This window comes from Amblyomma maculatum, chromosome 11 (genome assembly GCF_055883805.1).
Source record: "Amblyomma maculatum isolate TAMU_Amacu chromosome 11, ASM5588380v1, whole genome shotgun sequence".
In the NCBI taxonomy this organism is placed as follows: domain Eukaryota; kingdom Metazoa; phylum Arthropoda; class Arachnida; order Ixodida; family Ixodidae; genus Amblyomma; species Amblyomma maculatum.
In genome coordinates this window covers 73669571-73687177 of record NC_139354.1, presented here as the reverse complement: position 1 = coordinate 73687177, position 17607 = coordinate 73669571, and the positions used below count along the sequence as shown (strand labels likewise).

The 17607-nt window shown below is 44.5% G+C and overlaps 1 protein-coding gene across 1 annotated transcript in view; it reads right to left on the bottom strand.

Moving 5' to 3' along the window:
* Window positions 1-17607, bottom strand: part of LOC146174163 (putative aminopeptidase PLBD2) — an 87021-nt gene that overhangs the window by 11661 nt on the left and 57753 nt on the right. The window contains exons 6-9 of the mRNA XM_084585331.1: window positions 15249-15478; window positions 12912-13003; window positions 6512-6672; window positions 3388-3480 (exon numbers count right to left, since the gene is read on the bottom strand). Coding sequence (XP_084441457.1) covers window positions 3388-3480; window positions 6512-6672; window positions 12912-13003; window positions 15249-15478 — 576 coding nt within the window. The remainder of the gene's footprint in view (window positions 1-3387; window positions 3481-6511; window positions 6673-12911; window positions 13004-15248; window positions 15479-17607) is intronic.

Below are 17607 nucleotides of genomic sequence, written 5' to 3'. Positions count from 1 at the left end.
TGTATACTTTCCTCTTGAGTGATACCGGTAAGCTGCTAGTCATAATCTGCGAGTGCTTGCCAAATGCGCTCCATCCCAATCGTATTCTTCTTGTTATTTCTTTTTCGTGGTCCGGATCTGCGGTTACTACCTGTCCTAAGTAGACATATTCGCCTACTACTTCCAGTATGTCGCTACCTAATGTAAACTGCTGTTCCTTCCCGAGACTGTTGAACATTACCTTAGTCTTCTGCATATTGATTTTCAAGCCTACCTTTCTACTTTTCCTGTCTAGGTCATCAATCATTCTTTGCAGTTCATCCCCAGAGTTGCTTAGCAAGGCAATGTCATCAGCAAATCGCAGATTACTTAGGTATTCTCCATCTACCCTTCTCCCTAACTGCTCCCATTCCAAGTCTCTGAATACTTCCTCTAACCAAGCTGTGAATAGTACTGGGGAGATTGTGTCTCCTTGCCTAACACCTTTCTTTATGGGAATTTTGTTACTTTCTTTATGCAGAACTATGGTTATCTTTATGATAACTATGGCTACCAAAGTAACGTCAGCCAACCCTACGTCAAATCACTGCGCGACCATGACAGTTGCCAGCACTACTTGTCTTCCACCAAGGTCGTGGTTTTTAGCTTCGCTTACAAAGTCTACGATCTTGTTTCTGATGAACGGGCCATTTAACGCTATTGTTTTAAACGTTTTTTTTTAATTGGTTCACAGAAAGGGAAAGGCGCCGTATCTGTTACACGTGCTATGCGGACACCTGAACCGCACCGTAAGGGAAGGGAGGTAGGTGGGAGTGAAAGTGGAAAGAGAGAAAGGTAAGCCGTAGTGGAGGGCTACGGAGTAATTTCGACCACCTGGGGATCTTTAACGTGCGCTGGCCCCGCCGGGGCGGTGCAGTGGTAAGACGCCCGACTACTGTGCCGGAGTACCCGGGCTCGAACCCGACCTCGGCGGCTGCGTTTCGATGGAGGCGAAACGAAGAGGCGTCGTGTGCTGTGCGATGTCAGCGCACGTTAAAGATCCCCAGGTGGTCGAAATTACTCCGTAGCCCTCCACTACGGCTCCTCTTTCTCTCTGTCCACTTTCACTCTATCTTCCTCCCTTCCCTTACGGCGCGGTTGCGGTGTCCACAGAAAAACAAGTGAGGCAGTTACCGCGCCTTTCCCTTCCTATAAATAAATCAGTTAACGTGCGCTGACATCACAGAGCACATGGACGCCACTTCGTTTCGCCTCCATCGAAACGCAGCCGCCGTGGTCGGGTTTGAACCCGGGAACTCCGGACAGTAGTCGGGCGTCTTACCACTGCACCACCCTGGCGGGGGTTTTAAATGTCGCAGATTTAGAAATCGGTTCGAGAGCTTGGGAGGGACGCTAACCCCACCTAGGCACATACTTACTACTTCGCCCAATAAGAAAAGCATCTGGTGCATGTGCGCTAACAGCCCCCTATAATACTGGTCCCCTAATTGACAGTGTCACTCTATTCTAATCTCCATATGATTGTACTAGTCTTTGGTAATATTGTCGGTGTTAACGAAATTAACTTTTGCCGGGCTTTACACACGCTGCTTTTAGCCTTTAAGTTGCTTTTTGCTGGCTCGTTTGCTACCACCGTCGTTTTTTTTTGTTTATATCTGCACCAAAATCTGGCTCAGCCAACGCAAGTAATCTCAATATCACACCTCATAGCTGATATTACCCAATTCTAGAATTGATTTGGTCGACGTTCAAAGACGACGTCGTCGCAAATTAAATTGACTTCGGCCGTCCCCAGATATTTAATGGCCTCCCCTAAACTTCTCTATGTCCACTAGAAAAACTGTGTTGATCCGCGTTCGAACCGACCTGGCCCATCCCTAAAAGGACCAAAAAAGCATAAATCTGGACAAATAATCGTTAATCGGAAGATTTTGCATGATATTACGTTACATGGAGGAGTCAACTGTCTCTCGTTTTTTATTTTATTATCCCTTAACGGCAGACGTTTATTTATCTCATTATTTTGGTTATTCCTTAGCGTCAGACCTACTCTTAGTTTACAAAGCAGTATTGGTGTCAAAAATTTCCTTTCTTCACTTGTGGAGAATGACGGCTCCAAAGAGAAATAGGTGACAAGAATGCTGGAAACAGCCAGTACGCCTTATTCTGAGCTTTCCTTTCTGTTCACTTAATCTTGCCAGTTTGGAACGCCCCGATCAATCGTCTAGACAGTGGTTTCAGCGGGGACTCCGCATTCAGCAACTGTACAAATAATTGCCCAAACAGCATAAAAACAAGGCAAAGACCACGCTTTCAGTGGCTACGTCGCAGCCTCACGCAAATTGTAACGCACAGTGGTGTTCCGTGCGGCATCCGAAAATTATCTTAATGTGACCCATAATTTTGCCAGTTAAACATTTTTCTTCGTTTGATTGGAGAGCGATTATGAAAAAAAAATCTGGCAATTTTGAATTCTTGAGTTTTCTGAAACACCACCAGAATTTCTTTTTCGCCAAGATGTACGTCTCAAATTAACCAAAAAACAAATGCCTCCTCGTGAATATCGATGCCAGTGAGCAAAAGCAGAAAAGCCCACCTTTTTGGGAAATTCCATTTGTCTAAATGACCACACCCTTAACAACGCTTATAAGGCGACAGAGGCAGCGTTCATGTCACGCCGCCATGATTACAAGCAGAAAATGTTAGAAAAGAGATCAAAGCACGGTTGAGACATGACAAAGTTTGCGCCAAGAGATGAAGCTCTTCAAGCGTCAGAAATCTTTAAAGAAGATAAAACCTAAAATGTTGACCAGAGCTGCAAAAAAGCACTGAATTGTGTTCTGGCAAGTGTCTTTCTGAGGTAAAATTCAAAACGAGGGTGGGGATCTTCGCGTGTCGGCTTCAAAAAGAGGCATCTATCAGTAATTAATAAAAGACTCATTAAAAAGCCAGATATAACAATACCAGTGCTGCAACTATGATTTATGTCACTTTTGACGATGTGAAGCCCTAGCGCCGCAAAAGAAGCTATAGTTTTTGCGGCAAATATAGTGGCTTATTTTACTCCATATGTTATGATTATCTGTTTAAAGCCATTAGAAAATTAGCTGAAGAATACGGTCAAGCCTACTTTCGTTATGCATAGAGCATGTCTGTAGATATTTACCCCCAACGGTTAGAGCCTCTGCTGAGCTAGCAGCTTTTCTTTTCTAAATTCTCGTTTATTACTAGCAATGTTTGAAAGCGCCATCATTAAGGTAACTTTCAGTAAAATGAAATGGCCGCTGAATAACCATACACGTTGAAAATAAAGCTGAAAATTTAAGTATGATGTTTTGCCTTATATCGAATTCGACACATTCCAGAACATCAATCATGCAGTGAAAAAGGTGAGTAGAGTATACGTACGGAAGTTGTTCGTATATCCACAGTGTGCCGTCAGCGATGGGCGTCCCAGGTGTGAAACGTTTGTAATCTAGAATCAGGATTTGGCTGTTACACCTGCGCAGAGTGGACGGAGCGGCAAAAGAATTAGCCTCGCTGCTGGAGCCTCGGCCGCAATAATGTTTAGAGCGTTAGCCTTAAAAATTCTTTTTTTTAGAAGAGCCTTTTGAAGAAAGGCAAGGAAAGGAACATAGGCCATTACGCATTTCTAAGCTTGGCCATTTTTCTTGAGAAAAAAATATTATAGTTGTAATTTCGACCCAATGTATATTTCAATAAAGTGCGGAATAATTTCAGAAGTTATGTGGGTATAAAGAAGACAAAAATTTCTTTAGTACAGATTGTTCTGGAAATTTCAGTGAACTGTCGAAAAACTGTATACATATGCCTTCTATGTGCCATTTCTTGGAGTGCCCTAAAAAATACATTTGATGTTGCAGCATACAACCTGTCACCTATAAATCTCATGTATGGAAATATGGCAGCACCTGTTGTAGTTGTATTTGGAAAAGAAATTGCGGACACTTAAGCTCCACCGTTAAGTGTATGACGCGATAGCGTTTTACACACAAACATGCTTTTTCGTTTTTTTTTCTTTTTTTTTCAGTTTCAAATAATTTTTTTATACAATGATACCTAGCATCAGAAGTCATTCGCGTTTCATACTAAACACATTGATACATTCAAACCGCTGTTTCTAATTTTTCCATTACTTTATTCATCAAATATTCAATCATTTACAATGAGTTCATTACCTCGTCACCGCAATTCACACACTAATTAGTGATGAGACACTACAAGCGCAGATTACCAAGATATAAGGTTGTAGAGCAGCCCCCATTATTTCCGACATGCTGTGCCTACTACTACAACGACGTTTGCGCCGCCGATGGCTTTTCCTCAGATCAATCGCTTTCTCTATATATTGCTTAATCTTAATCTATCGCGCAATATTGCTTTAGCCTAATTTACCTCACTGCTAAAATTGTCAGTGTTTTTGACCTACTTGATTGGTGAAGCCAAATTCTAAGAAAAAATTATAAAAGCGGCCGCATGACCGGCGGTACGAAGTGCATGCACCTCCGGTCTTGCCTGGGTAGGTTGCACCAATTATACCATATGCTTTAGACGTCCCTGGGCTCCGTCATGTGTATACGCAGGAAATAAGACAATAATGAAGCAGTCAGAGATTGCTGTTATTTGAAGCAGCCGGAAGCGCCAAGTTAGTTAGAGTTACTGTTAGAGAGAACCTGAGCATGCATGCGACTAACTGAAGTTGCGGGGCAGCGCGCAGCATGATAGCAAAAGCCAACCAAACTCCGCTTGTGTCACCACCGCTAACGCAGACTGACGTGCCCACAGTGAGGCACAGCCACGTAAGAATAGAAACTAGGCGCAGTGCCTGCCAATAGGCTGCCACCTCTTGCAAATTAAGTTCCCATGATATCCAGTCATTCCCCCTGCTTTCACTCTCCAAACCTGCCCCAAATGTATTGCTGTTAGGTTGTATTAGCGGGGACCTCTGCGGGTTTCATGGATCAAGCGTCTGCAGGGAGGAGCAATGCCGTTTTTCTTTCTGCTTTGCGGGCGTCGGAAAGTGCCGGCGCTCTAAAGATGCATTTCACAACAAGTCATGACATGGTTTGGTCGTGTAGAGTTAAGGAGAAAGAAAAGGTGCCATTTTGCTCTTTTTACATTTTGACTAGGCTTCAAGGTTATTCCGCGAAGCGCCCTCCAGACTTTTACGTGAAGCGTATACAGCTAGTTCAGTCGATAATTCGTAGGTGAAGTTGTCAATGTAGTAGTAGGAAGCCCGTGTCCGAAATAATCGTGCGCAAAAGTAGTTATTGGTGGACAATGTTACGAGGTCACACCACATGAACTCGTGCCGGAAATGCAAATACCCCACATAAAGACTAAATCTACATACATTTAGGAAACGATCCAAAATCAGCCAAAATTGACGAAAAGGTAATTATAGATTTCAAGCAATTCCTGTTCGAACCCAGGTCTACTGAATGCCAGGCGGTCACGCAACACATAGACGTGGAACGGTATTTTTTTTTCTTTATCCCTTGCTAGGCGAAAGCCATAGAACATAGGTTTAAGAAAAGCACTTCCGCCCCACTTAGTGGATGGTTGATTAAATGCGTTTCAACTTTGCAAGATTAATGCAAATCCAATCGGTTCCCTTTGGCTGCTGATAATATCTATGACATAAACCATACTCTAAGCGAAGTACTACACTACAAGACGGCCTTCAATGTTCGCATTGCGAACTGCCGTTGGCACGTTCAACAAACTGCGCAATCGTAGTATCATAAACAAATCCAAAGGCACTCTATCTGTTTTCAAACAAGGTAGAAACCGGATGCCGCGAGACGACAACAGGATATCTTGTGAAGTTCGTTGAATAATGTCCCATTAAAAAATCGCCTCGGATTGACGAAAGCTGTGTTTAGTGGTCTCCGGTTATCAACAGAGAAGACAATTTACAGACCAAGGAACAAAAAATTTCGTTTTCTTCTAGGCAGTGCTTATTCGTTGGTGGCAAGCGTGTTAGAGATGAATCCATTGTGGCATGTACAACTTATTAGGTACGTTTAGGATGTGTACTCAAGTTAGAGTAACATTTATTATAAAATTCGTGTTATCGACTGAAGAAAAAGTAAGAAAATTACGCAAAGAAATAGCTGTGTCAATTGCACATTGCATCTACTTCTAAGGCAAAACTTAAACGTCCCCCTAGTCTTTCCTCCATTGCGCGTCAATGGCCCAGGGTTTTGTGAGATCTACCTCGTCAGCAGCGCAGAGACATGAAGTATGAACTGTGGATGACTTTCATAGTGCTACATTTATCTCGCCCTTGTCACCGAATAGGCAAATCTGAACGAGGCTTAAGTACACCCATCGTCAGGGAATAAACAAATGCCGATTATAAATACCATTCACACGGCAGAGTATGTGTCAGTGTATCTTGGCATAGATGAGAGGCACTTGGATAGCTAACAAGTGTTGTGGAATGCTGCCCGCTGCAGTCTCTATTTCAGAGATGCATAGTGGAGACTGATCCGCACTCAGTACTCACGTGCCACTGTTTTCCCGGGCGATAATGCGGAGCCACTCCAAACCCGAGGTCGCGAGACGTGTGGCCGCGGCGGCGTTCACGAAAGTGAAAGGCCCGCTCTCCGGAAGAACCAGCTCCCACAGCTCAGCGTTGTCGTTTACAAGCGACGTCTCCGTGATTGCCTGTTGAAATGTAGTGGTTGGCCGAATTTTTATATACTCACGTCTTACACTGGCCGAGACGTGACGTATTGATTCACAGTGTCATGTAATACATAAACGTATTTCACTAAGATGGCAATGCCAAGCAGAAATAAATGCTGGTAGCAAAACGATACAAGTGATTCACAATATCTGAGGTGATTCCTTCACACAGCACGATTATTCTGCTTGCGTGACTCACTAGTCAACTCGAAAAAAACGCCAACTGCCCTAATACGATTTGCCCTGACCATCGTTTTACTAATACGAAAATTGTTTTTTGCACGAGAAAGAGTTCAAGGCAGGTTGCTTCGGAGAAACGGTACTCGACCATTTTGGTACCCTGCGGAGGGTGCCATACAAGTCATGTGTGACCAAGGAACCGAGAAGACATCAAGGCACACTAATACATCGAATTTGCACGGTGTCTGCATGTAATCCTGCCTGAATGCATAAGAAAGGCATGACATCGTCTCCGCTATGTTCTATATGTGTTGTTTGCAGGGATATAGAACGTTGTATTGTGTGCTGTCCAGAGTACAACGCGGAAAGCTGTGTGATGCTCGGTTGCTTCAAGAAGGCAGCAGTCTTTCACAGTGCTCTTCAGGACATCCAGGCATGCAGAAGGGAGGCTTCACGCCTTCCTTTAAAAGTTCTGCCGGACCCTGATCTTGACTCTAGATGGTGAAAGCTGGTATGGGCTATGTTTTACTGTGAGCAGGGTGTCCAACCGAAACTGGAATTGAACCGAAAACCGGTACCGGAACCGAACGGAAAACCGGTACCGGAACCGAACCGAACCGGATTTTTTTCCGCTATCTTGGAACTGAACCCAAACCGGAACAAATCAGAGTAACCGTTCCGAACTGGTTCGCGGTATTGTTCCGTCCCACCCTTGCTGGCAATTTACCTTCATTACGTTTTTATTTTATCGCTGCTTGTAAAGCATTCTCCTTGCTTATTTCCTACGCGCAACTGCACATCGCAAACACCACAGCTATATTGAGAAATTGCCCCTTGCTAAACCATGACAAGAGCAATGGAAAATAAATTGCCTCACGCATAGCATTAGTCTTAGGCGTCGGGGTATCGTTTCATCCCGAACACCGGTGGCCGCTGCACTGCTCGATGGCACAGCTCATGGAGAATGTTGACCCATTCTAGAGCGTTCCTAGTCCGTGAAATAATTGCAGATAATTCGTAAGTTGAGTAATCATTTTTAGATAAATAAATATATAATCATATACAACTCAAAACAAAATGTTTAATCTGGTTAATATATCACGCAGATCATTTTATTTTCCTATCATTCGATGACGTCGCAATGAGTCTAATTGCACGTGCACAGCAGCCGTATGCGATGTGACACCAGCAGACCCAATTTGGTTGACCGAGACTTCAGAATGATACGCCGACGCTGACTGTGGGAAGACCGCATTGGGCAGCAAATTAGCACTCTGTTCTTGAGTTGTATCTGAGCTTAGCACAAAGATGAATTCATAAGTCGATTTCTCATTTTGTCTTATCTTCCTTTTGTGTCTGGGGATGACTGACTATTTGTTTTATTTTCCTTGGCATATTAGACTATGCCAGGAATAAATCTACGATGGTCAAATGTAAAGACTGGGTGGAGCAAGGGCAATTATCGGTTGGAGTAATAATTCACAAGCTCTATTTGGTGTGCTGTCCTTTCGGCCTGTAAAAGTACTGTGTCAGAAAAAAAGAATGCGTTTTATCGCATTGTACACCATCACTGATGCGAATGCTTAAGACTGGCTAGAAAGTGGCACTAAAAGATGGAAGTGCACTACTCAGAGAAAACGTAGCTGCTGACTAAACTGCGTAGTCTGCAGGTTGCGCGGTGACGAGGGAGTTGGGGACAAAGACCTTGAAAAGCATGCGAGATGGACAAGGTCAAGTGGACCGAAGGAGCCTTATACTAGACCTTTAAACAATAAAAAAAGATAGATTGAATGGCAGGAATTGTGCAACCGCAGAGCTGCAGCCTGAGGCCATAGATATCACATTACGTTGACCGTCGAGGAAACCTGCCGAGAAAAACAGCATTTGGTCACCCTACGGAAGCGGTTTCGCAGGATCATCGGTGGTGGTTAAGTACGTCATCTACAAACGGCAGCAGAGTCTGCCCCTAAGAGATTACGAGCTCAGTTTGAAGCGTTTCTTATGGAAAGAGAAGAAGACTGCCTGTAAGCTATCGGAAACAGCTGCAGTTCTCTCAAAATTGAAGAAGTACAGAGCCTGCTTTACACATCTGAAGAGGTGCCAAAGATAAGCAAAAACTCGAGTGTATTGAAATTCCTGGAGCAAGTTGCAGCGCCCGAAACTGTTTTCCCTAGCTACAGTATATAGCGTTTGCCGTACCATATACAAAAGCCAGAGCTGAGAGAGCATTTTTGAACTGAAGTACATCCTCTCTTGTCATCAAATCCGGATGACGTCAACCAGCCTCAACGATGAGGTCTTCCTTTGTATTTTATGCCGGCAAATAAAACAGCGGACAGCATTCATTGCGCAAATAATATAATATTTTTGAGCAGCCCTGATGTCATGTCATGTTTATTGTAAATTATGCGAATAAAAATGCCAATCTAAGAGCCTCAAAGTTCTAGAAGACGTTATATAGCCCGCCTATGTAGGTATACCCATGACGTGCAACAAGGCGGTGATCGCATAGCGTCGCAACCACACGAGTGAGAGAAATAATCCATTTCTCCGGTAAATACGATAATGACTCCAACTGCAATACGTGGTCAACGGGACTTTGGTCAGCGTCTTTCAGGCCAGAACACACTGCTGCCTTTGCCTTTCACCTGTATGAAAACGCGAAATGCAAAGAGGTCCGCATGCTAGGCGATATATATTTGGTCACACATTGTATATACATAGATACTATTTGGGTGTGTGCTTGGTTCGACATTGATCTGATTTCAAAGTCCTTTTCTGGCAGCCGGACGAAACATTTTTGTACTTGTAGTATTAGGGGGTTCGCTCTAAAATAAAATTCATGTGAAATATTTTGTACTTGAAAAGCACAGCAAGAAACATTATTTTATTTTTACCTTCGGGGCGTGACAGGTTTAATTGGCTATGTGCCAAACAAAATAATCACTATTTTTTTCCCATCCTGCTCTCATTCTTGGTCACTCACTATAAACATTTTGTGACGTCTGTACAACCGATTAGAGCTCGTCACATCTGACGACAATAAATAGGAGACGTAGTGCTGTATGAATGTTTAGCGTTAATTAAGACGAAAGCCTTTATTGCCTCATCGTTGTCGGCAGAGGCTATCGGCAGAAGGTTTCACACTGCCGAGGGAGATAGTTAAAAATAAATAAACAAACCATGTCTCCCCCGGGAATCGAACATCCATTCCTTGGATTCCCAACTGCGCCACGCCGCGGATCGTGAAAGGTTCATCCTAATTCCCTTTGTCTACCGCTAGGATAGCGGGATTCCACGAGTGACAGATACCGCGCCTTCAATTTCATGTAAACGAATAATAGAACGCCAGTGAACTTTGATGCGTTCAATGGAATGCTGGTTCTGCTAGACAAGGGGCGCGCCATGTACCGTCACGACTGGTCATGACTTCACCATACGATTCATGCATAGACGAAGCTGACCCCGCCGGGCGTCCAGTCCAGGCGTCCGTGAGGCGCCTTTCTTTGTCGCTTCCTGTAACGTCGCACCACACAGCAAACAGAAGGAGACGAAGCTGTCTAGGAGGCGTTAGTACAACAGGCATCCGCGGCATTTCAAATTGATCTACATAATAAAAAGGCGCAGTATTTATCACAATTTTCCGACGACACATGTACCACGCCGTAAAGAAAAGGAGGAAGGTGAGTGTGAAAGAAGAAAGATATAGGTGCTGTAGTGAAGAGCTACGATCTAGCGCGCTGTAATGGCTTTCGCCCCGTCGCTCTTTAGTGGTCCAAAGTGCCCTCTAGAATATTTTATCTACTCAAACAGGAAAAACAAATTCAAAAAGTGGAGCAGCAAATACACTCGAAGGTTTTTTGTTTGTTTTTTTGTGAACCCGTTGGACCGGTTCTGTCAGGGTCGAACCGGTTCAAACAGGAACGAAATGTGTCTCCGGAGCCGAACCAGAACTGGAACGGCACGCCCGAACCCTAAGCGAACTAGAAAAAATCACGGTTCGACACACTGACTGTGAGTGAATGTGTGCGTAAATTATTACTTCTGGAGCGGACTATGCTATACTGTGAGTGAATGTGTATATAGAGGGCGCCAGCTGGAACGGAGTGTGTATTAATGTGAGTGAATGTGTGCATAAACGGGGACGTCTGTAGAGAAATATGTTATACTGTGAGTGAATGTGCATGCATAATAAATGCTGGAGTGGAATATGTACTCTTATAAGTGGCCATCCACATAGTGGGGCAGATTTCAGAGACATTGCCACGTGCCTTGCGCCGCGCGGCTGCCGTGCTTGGGGTCGACAAAGACGAAGCGATTGCTGGCTAGAGAGCAGCGCTGGTGCTGGACACTGTTATCGGAGCTTGAAGCCCACCTTACCCTCGGGTCTTCGTCTACATGTACCTTCACGGCTCTCTGTGGCTTGAGTCGTGACACTGGTGAATGCTCTATCGATGATTCTTTCTCCTGCGGACGACCCGACGTGGCCGCCTCTCGTGACCACTCCTGTTCATCGTGCAAGCCAGCAGCTCTGAGGCTTGCCCCCCGAGACCTTCTTTCTTAACGAAGAGCCCCCAACTTCCACCCTAGCTATGGCAACGAAACCGCCCGCCCATATCACGACTGTCCCTTTTATCCTTTCGTCCTGCGTCATCCTTCACACCCCGCCTACCCCTAACCTATTTCATGGTGAGCAGTTCGAAGACGTCGAGGACTGGCTAGTTCACTACGAAAGGGTCGCGACATTTAACGGCTGGGACGACGCTGCAAATAGTATGCGAATTGTCTACTTCAGCGCTGTGTTTGTGTCGTTCTGATCTTCGTCCTCGTCCTTCGCGCTGTTATTCCAAATTTATTACCAACTAGCTTGCACTTCAACGCTTGTCTACTTCAGCTTTAAAGACGGTGCTCGAACGTCGTTCGAGAACCGCGAGGCCACATTCTCTACGTGGCCGGACTTTCGAAGCCAGCTCCTCGGTACGTACGCCAACAGTGACCGCCGGGAGAATGCTGAGCGTGCCCTGACCTCTCGAGTCCAGCGTCCGAACGAAGGGGTCGCAATATACGTTGTAGACGTCATGCGCCTTTGCCATCGCGCCGAACCGTCCATGCGTGAAGAGAAGAAGGTGCGGCACCTGACATGCGGCGCTTTGCACGTGGCAATATTAGGATTTTTAACACATAGTTGACGCTACAGTCGAGCAACCACCGGCAGAATAAGCAAGACTACTCTAACCTGTAGCATATAAACACTCAACTCTACTCAGGTTGCCCTGCAAATAACACCGCAACGAGGAGATATGTTTGGAACCACTGCGCCTTTGTAGCTTGCGAGAAGAAACATAGGTAATAAAATAGATTTTCTTGAAATCATGGAGTGGTCCGGTGAGTACCATGGCAAAATAAGTTCCCGATGACTTGATGCATTGTTATGGCCACTCTCTGTTCAAAGTAATTTTTTCGCAAAGCTTTGCTTTTCGAGCTCAAGACTAAACTGACCCTAGCTGCTTGTACAATAATATGTACTACAGAACCAACGCCATAAGCAGTAAAAGAGAACTTTTTCTAAAGAAAGCGAAAGTTACGGCTGAGTATGTCAACTTCCAAAACATAATGCAGCTTGAAGTTTCCTATGCGGTCACTATCAAATTTACTTTAAAATTATTTGACATCATGTTATTCATATAAACTCGGTAATGAAGCGGCGTTACTCAAAACGATGTAAAAAGGGCCCTTCAGAAACCATAAAATATTGATTCAGCATTTCTAGTGAACGCGTGCACTCTTAATCAAGTTTCCGATAGCAAGTGGAACATTTAAAAATGTTCCACGTATATAGCGGAACATTTTTAAAAGTTCCGCTTAATACTGGAACCTATGTGGAACCAGATTAAGAGTGTAGGTAAACCAGCCGAATAACACCTCATAGCGATATTACTGATAAACCACGTGAAATTTAAACAGAGATTTACAGTTCATTACCTAGCTTGTTTTTATGTAGACGAGACCTTTAGGGGAGCGCTACACGCACTGCTTACCAGACCCGCTGAAGTGAGGTAGAAGTTGTCCCACGAGACAATCTTTCCAGCATAGGACGACATCGTGATAGTGTGTCCAGGAACAACATCCTCTGAAACGAGTACCCAATAAGAAGGCGCTGGCGTAAAATTTCTCGCAATGATTAGATTTCATGAACTTTCTAAACATATCTCTTGTTGAGCCTAGGTCTCTGTCACAAAATCGGTGAACATTTTACACGAGTCAGTGGAGCGCGAAGGAGATGTGAGCTTGGCGTCGCCTAGTGAGTTAGACAACATGAGAGAAAGCCTTGCGCACATCGCTGTCACCCCTGCCTCATCATTCGGCAGCGACGATGACTCACCCGGCCGAGAAGGTACTGGTCATCTCCAGCGCGCCGAACCAATAACGACGTGCGTCTGGGTGGGAAGAGGAAAGGTTGCTCGCAGAGTTAAAGTTACGTGTATGTGCGCGCGTACCTTGGCGCGTTGTAACCGACAGACGCGGCGCGCCTTATTCATTGAGGTACGCGTCGCTTGAGGCAACGAGATAGGTAACCAGCTAGTGTTGCAGGGTGTGGTGCTGCTTCTCAGATCCCGGGGTGAACCCGCTGTTCGGCAAGCCCACTCACTTGTGAGGGAGCGGCGCTCGTCTACAGAACAGCCACAGCGTGCCGCTCCAGACACCGCTCTGCGGCAATGCCCGGTGAACAATTTGGTGTTCATTTATTCTGTCTCTCTCGTGCATTGTTCAGCGTTGTAAGCCTCTGTGCTTATCTTTAGTATCATAGTATCACACTTTGCATTGCCTTTTTGTGAACCTCTTGTCTGTGTAATTTAAGTATTAGTGAGTATTCCTGTGTATCGCCTTATGCTGTGCATAAAGTTCCTTTTTTTTGGCTTATTAATTCTGGCTCCGACAGTTACTCTGGCTTGAACCAAGAAATCTGGGCCCCAAACGGCCACCCCCCTGTGTCATTACCGGTAGCCGACGTCTGCCTGAGCTTGCCACGTAATTCGAGTGCATATCATTTGGGGCCGGAAGAGCTACACCCACTCACTTTAAGTGCATCTGATGTGTCCGCAGTGGCGCAGCGTTCATAAATAATAATTATTAAGAGGTGACAGTCTCTCAGGAGCATGCGATAATACACTGTAGATAAGCTACTGCCTGAAATCGGACTGTTAGCTTGCTCTAGGTGCACACAAAGAACCAAAAAGTCGCTTTTCTTGGGTTTGTTTCCTCAAAGCACTTTAGAAAACATGTGTAATAATAGGTGCAAACTGTTTTGCACTCTCCTTCTCCTCGCCCACTATTAACATTTTCGCTGTAAGCGTTTATGTGATAAGCAGAGGAGACGATGTGCACATGAATGAAGTCTTCTAGATCAAATTCGTGAAATAGAAGATCGTTACATAGCATTTAGTGTACTCCCTACACTTCAGAGTATCTGTCACAGCAAAGAGAACAGTTCTGAATGCGAAATTTAGTAAATGTGCTCCCTAGTAGCCACATCTAAGACTGGACAGAAGTGCATGTAGGCGACAAGTCGTTTTGTAAGCAAAGAAACGTGCTGCTTTAGACAAGGACTACAAAGAAGTCGATTTCGAGAGGTATGTCAGTTGCACTTAACTGGCTCTTTCGAGAGCAAAAATAAAGCAAATTACAAAGGTTTAACACCTTAAACTTATCATTACTACAATACACTGAAATATGTGCTTAAATATAGCTTGTTGATGCAGACGAACTTTTTACCCTCTGTATTAGAGCACAGGCGAATACAGAAATAGCTGTCCTCGTTATCATCCACCATCTTTCTCCACCTCCTACAGGAACACCGGAATGTATCGATGGTTTGATATCAAAAGATATGCGCTGCTGTATGTCTCCTTTATTGCTCTAAGCCACTTGCCCAGCGTCATGCACTGGCGAACTTTCCTTTTCAAAGGAATATAGAGCATTGAATGTCTTCGTCAAATCAACTTTCCGTTTTTTACACATTGTGAAGCGATTATGTGTATACAACAAAGTGGGAGATGGCTTGTTTCTATTGAATTGTCTGCGGCTCAATGCCAGCGTTTTTGTTTTACAAAAATTGCTTTTTAAATGCACACACAACATTCTCTCATCTTGGTTCCTTCCCCCTGCTTAATTAGAGTGACCAGTTGCTGCCATCTTCAAGACAAGCGCCTGTGCCCGTACTGCTGTTGGCACTGCCGATACTACGCTATGGAAATAAAACCTGCTGAAGCTTTTCCTTGGCTTGTTTTACGATTCGAAATGGCATTTGCTAAGCCGAGATCCTGTTCCCGCTTTAGCATTGACATGTTGCATATAGGGTGCCGTCATGTGCTTACCTCGTCCTGTGTGCTGAGCCGTGATGTGCCATGGGAAGATGTACTTCTTCTGTATGCGCAGCATGCCCCGGTACAGGAACCACGTGTCGTGAGCTATGTACACGTCCTCAAAGTCACCAACGACTTTCACGAGCGCCGAGCACGCCAGAATCTGGGCGATGGAGTTGTGGTCCTTCTTCCGACCTAACGCCAGCTCCAGGTCGAAGAGGTCACCCACAAGACTAAAGTAGCTGGGTGACAAGGTGACGGAACAAATTGTGGAAAAAGCCGATTTCATTATGCGACATGTTTACAGCTGGCAGCTGTTGAGGCAGCTGCCTTTGATGAGGCAGCTAAAGCAGCTTAGGCAACAGGTGGGGCAGGTGTTTTTGTTTGCGCACTCTCGTTTACAAAGTTTCAAATATTTGGTAGAAAATTGTGAACCTGCATGAGGCTGCTTCAAGTATGTCGACGATGGGAGGCTGTTTATAACAATTACAGGACTGCGCTTAGGCGTGCTTAAGAGTAGAGATGGCGAAAGACACCATCAGAGGACTGTTTTCACTATCTGCATCGTTATTGTGATTTCTGCAATAATATTCACTTTGCTATCCCCCGGAGAGTTTGCATATGAGGCAGGCGTCGACACCAAAATTCAACATCGCTGGCCCTGCTGCCCCGTCCAATGAAAATGCCTTCGTGCTAGCTCCATTTATTATTAGAGACCACTTTCTTCCTACCACCTTCATTTCTATTGCTAATATCATCGTTATCATCAAAATGCACCGCCATTTTTATTACTGCTGTCGTCATTCTCATTGCCGCTGAGTACATCGTCTCTGTCATCTCTACTTTATCATCATGCTGTTAAAAAGAATGATGAATGGTTTCTCACGAGCCCGGCGATTAAAGCCTAGCAGAGTTGGTATATTCCCATGCAATAAACAAAAAATAGTGCCCGACGTGCCCTAAATAAGGAGTGGTTGGATTGCCAGGGGGACTGTTTTCTTTTTTCTTAACTATCAGTTCGTGCCAGCATTTCTTGCGGCATTTCCTTCAGGCAGTTGTGCAGCCAATGAGTCTAGTAAAGTTTTAAAAATGTAATACCAGAAATAGTAAAATGTTAGTCTAGTAAATAATGGCAGTTTGACAAATAAGAGCCCAGCTATAACCAAATCATTAAATTTCAGATAGAAAACGTTCTAAATTCTGTTTGTAGTTCCCGAAGAATATGGCTGGGTTCATGTTATCAGCAATATAACCCAGCGTTCCCAAATTTTCTTCCGATACATGCTTTAATCGCGGAAATGAAGAGATGACCTAGGCCTTCCTTGGGAATATTTGGCACTGAGTGCAGAAACACATATGCCAGTCAAAAACAAATTATGCATATTTTCCTTTAAAGAACTGCTAACCATCAAATAAAGACAAATAGCAAAAATAAGCACAAGAAAAAAACTTATAGGGCATAGATTTGAAATTTGCTACAAGTACGCCTGAAGGTGACAACCAGACAGCAGCAACCTGCTAAAATTGGAAAATATTACCTGATCGGCAGACTGGGAGTGTGTAAATTTGAATTATTAGACGCCTGCCGCAGCTTCTTGTTCTCGAAAGTGTTTGTTCTATTCTAAACTTTTTTTATTAAGTTTTGAAAGATTTTGCCACAGCACACATTGTTTTGTATCGCGCTACAAAGTCGTATTAGCTCTTTAATTAGGGGCGCGAGAATGGGTATCAGTGCAAGTTGCACTGAATTAACAGATGCAAGATGATCGTTTTCAAATCCTAAATGCAATGAATTAAAAAAATATTAATGACTTCCTGGAGCCGCGGACCGCCACTCTGGGGTACGCTGTGCAGATGAAACCAGGCTGTGCGTGACATACCACACACAATTTTAGATGAACGTTTATATTGCCAAATGATACTGCTTTTGGGTAGTTTCCGTGCTTAAAAACGTCGGAAGAAACCAGCATGTGAAGCGCATTTCCTCATCTATTTCATTGCACTGCCGCAGAGCAAAACGGGCCAAGTCCACATGTGGGGTGGCTGTTCCTGGACATACGGGGCTGGGATGGTAGGTCAACGGCTCTTGCGGCGGGGGCTAGCAGCCACGGAATTTTTATCTGCTGTGGGCCGTCATTGCACCGACGGCTGTTGCGGCGCACGTCTTTTTTTCCCTCTTCTTTTTCTTTCTTCTATATTTTCTCGTCTTTCCGCACGAGGCAGCGGAAGTGGCTGAGCTACAGAGCCGGTAGCATGCCCGTGCGTTCTCATTCTTTTTTCCTACAGCCACAATAACAACAATAACGGGGACTTCCTCTGCGTCTCCGGCCGTGTTCAGCGGAAGTTGTTTGCAGCGAATTATATTGTAGCG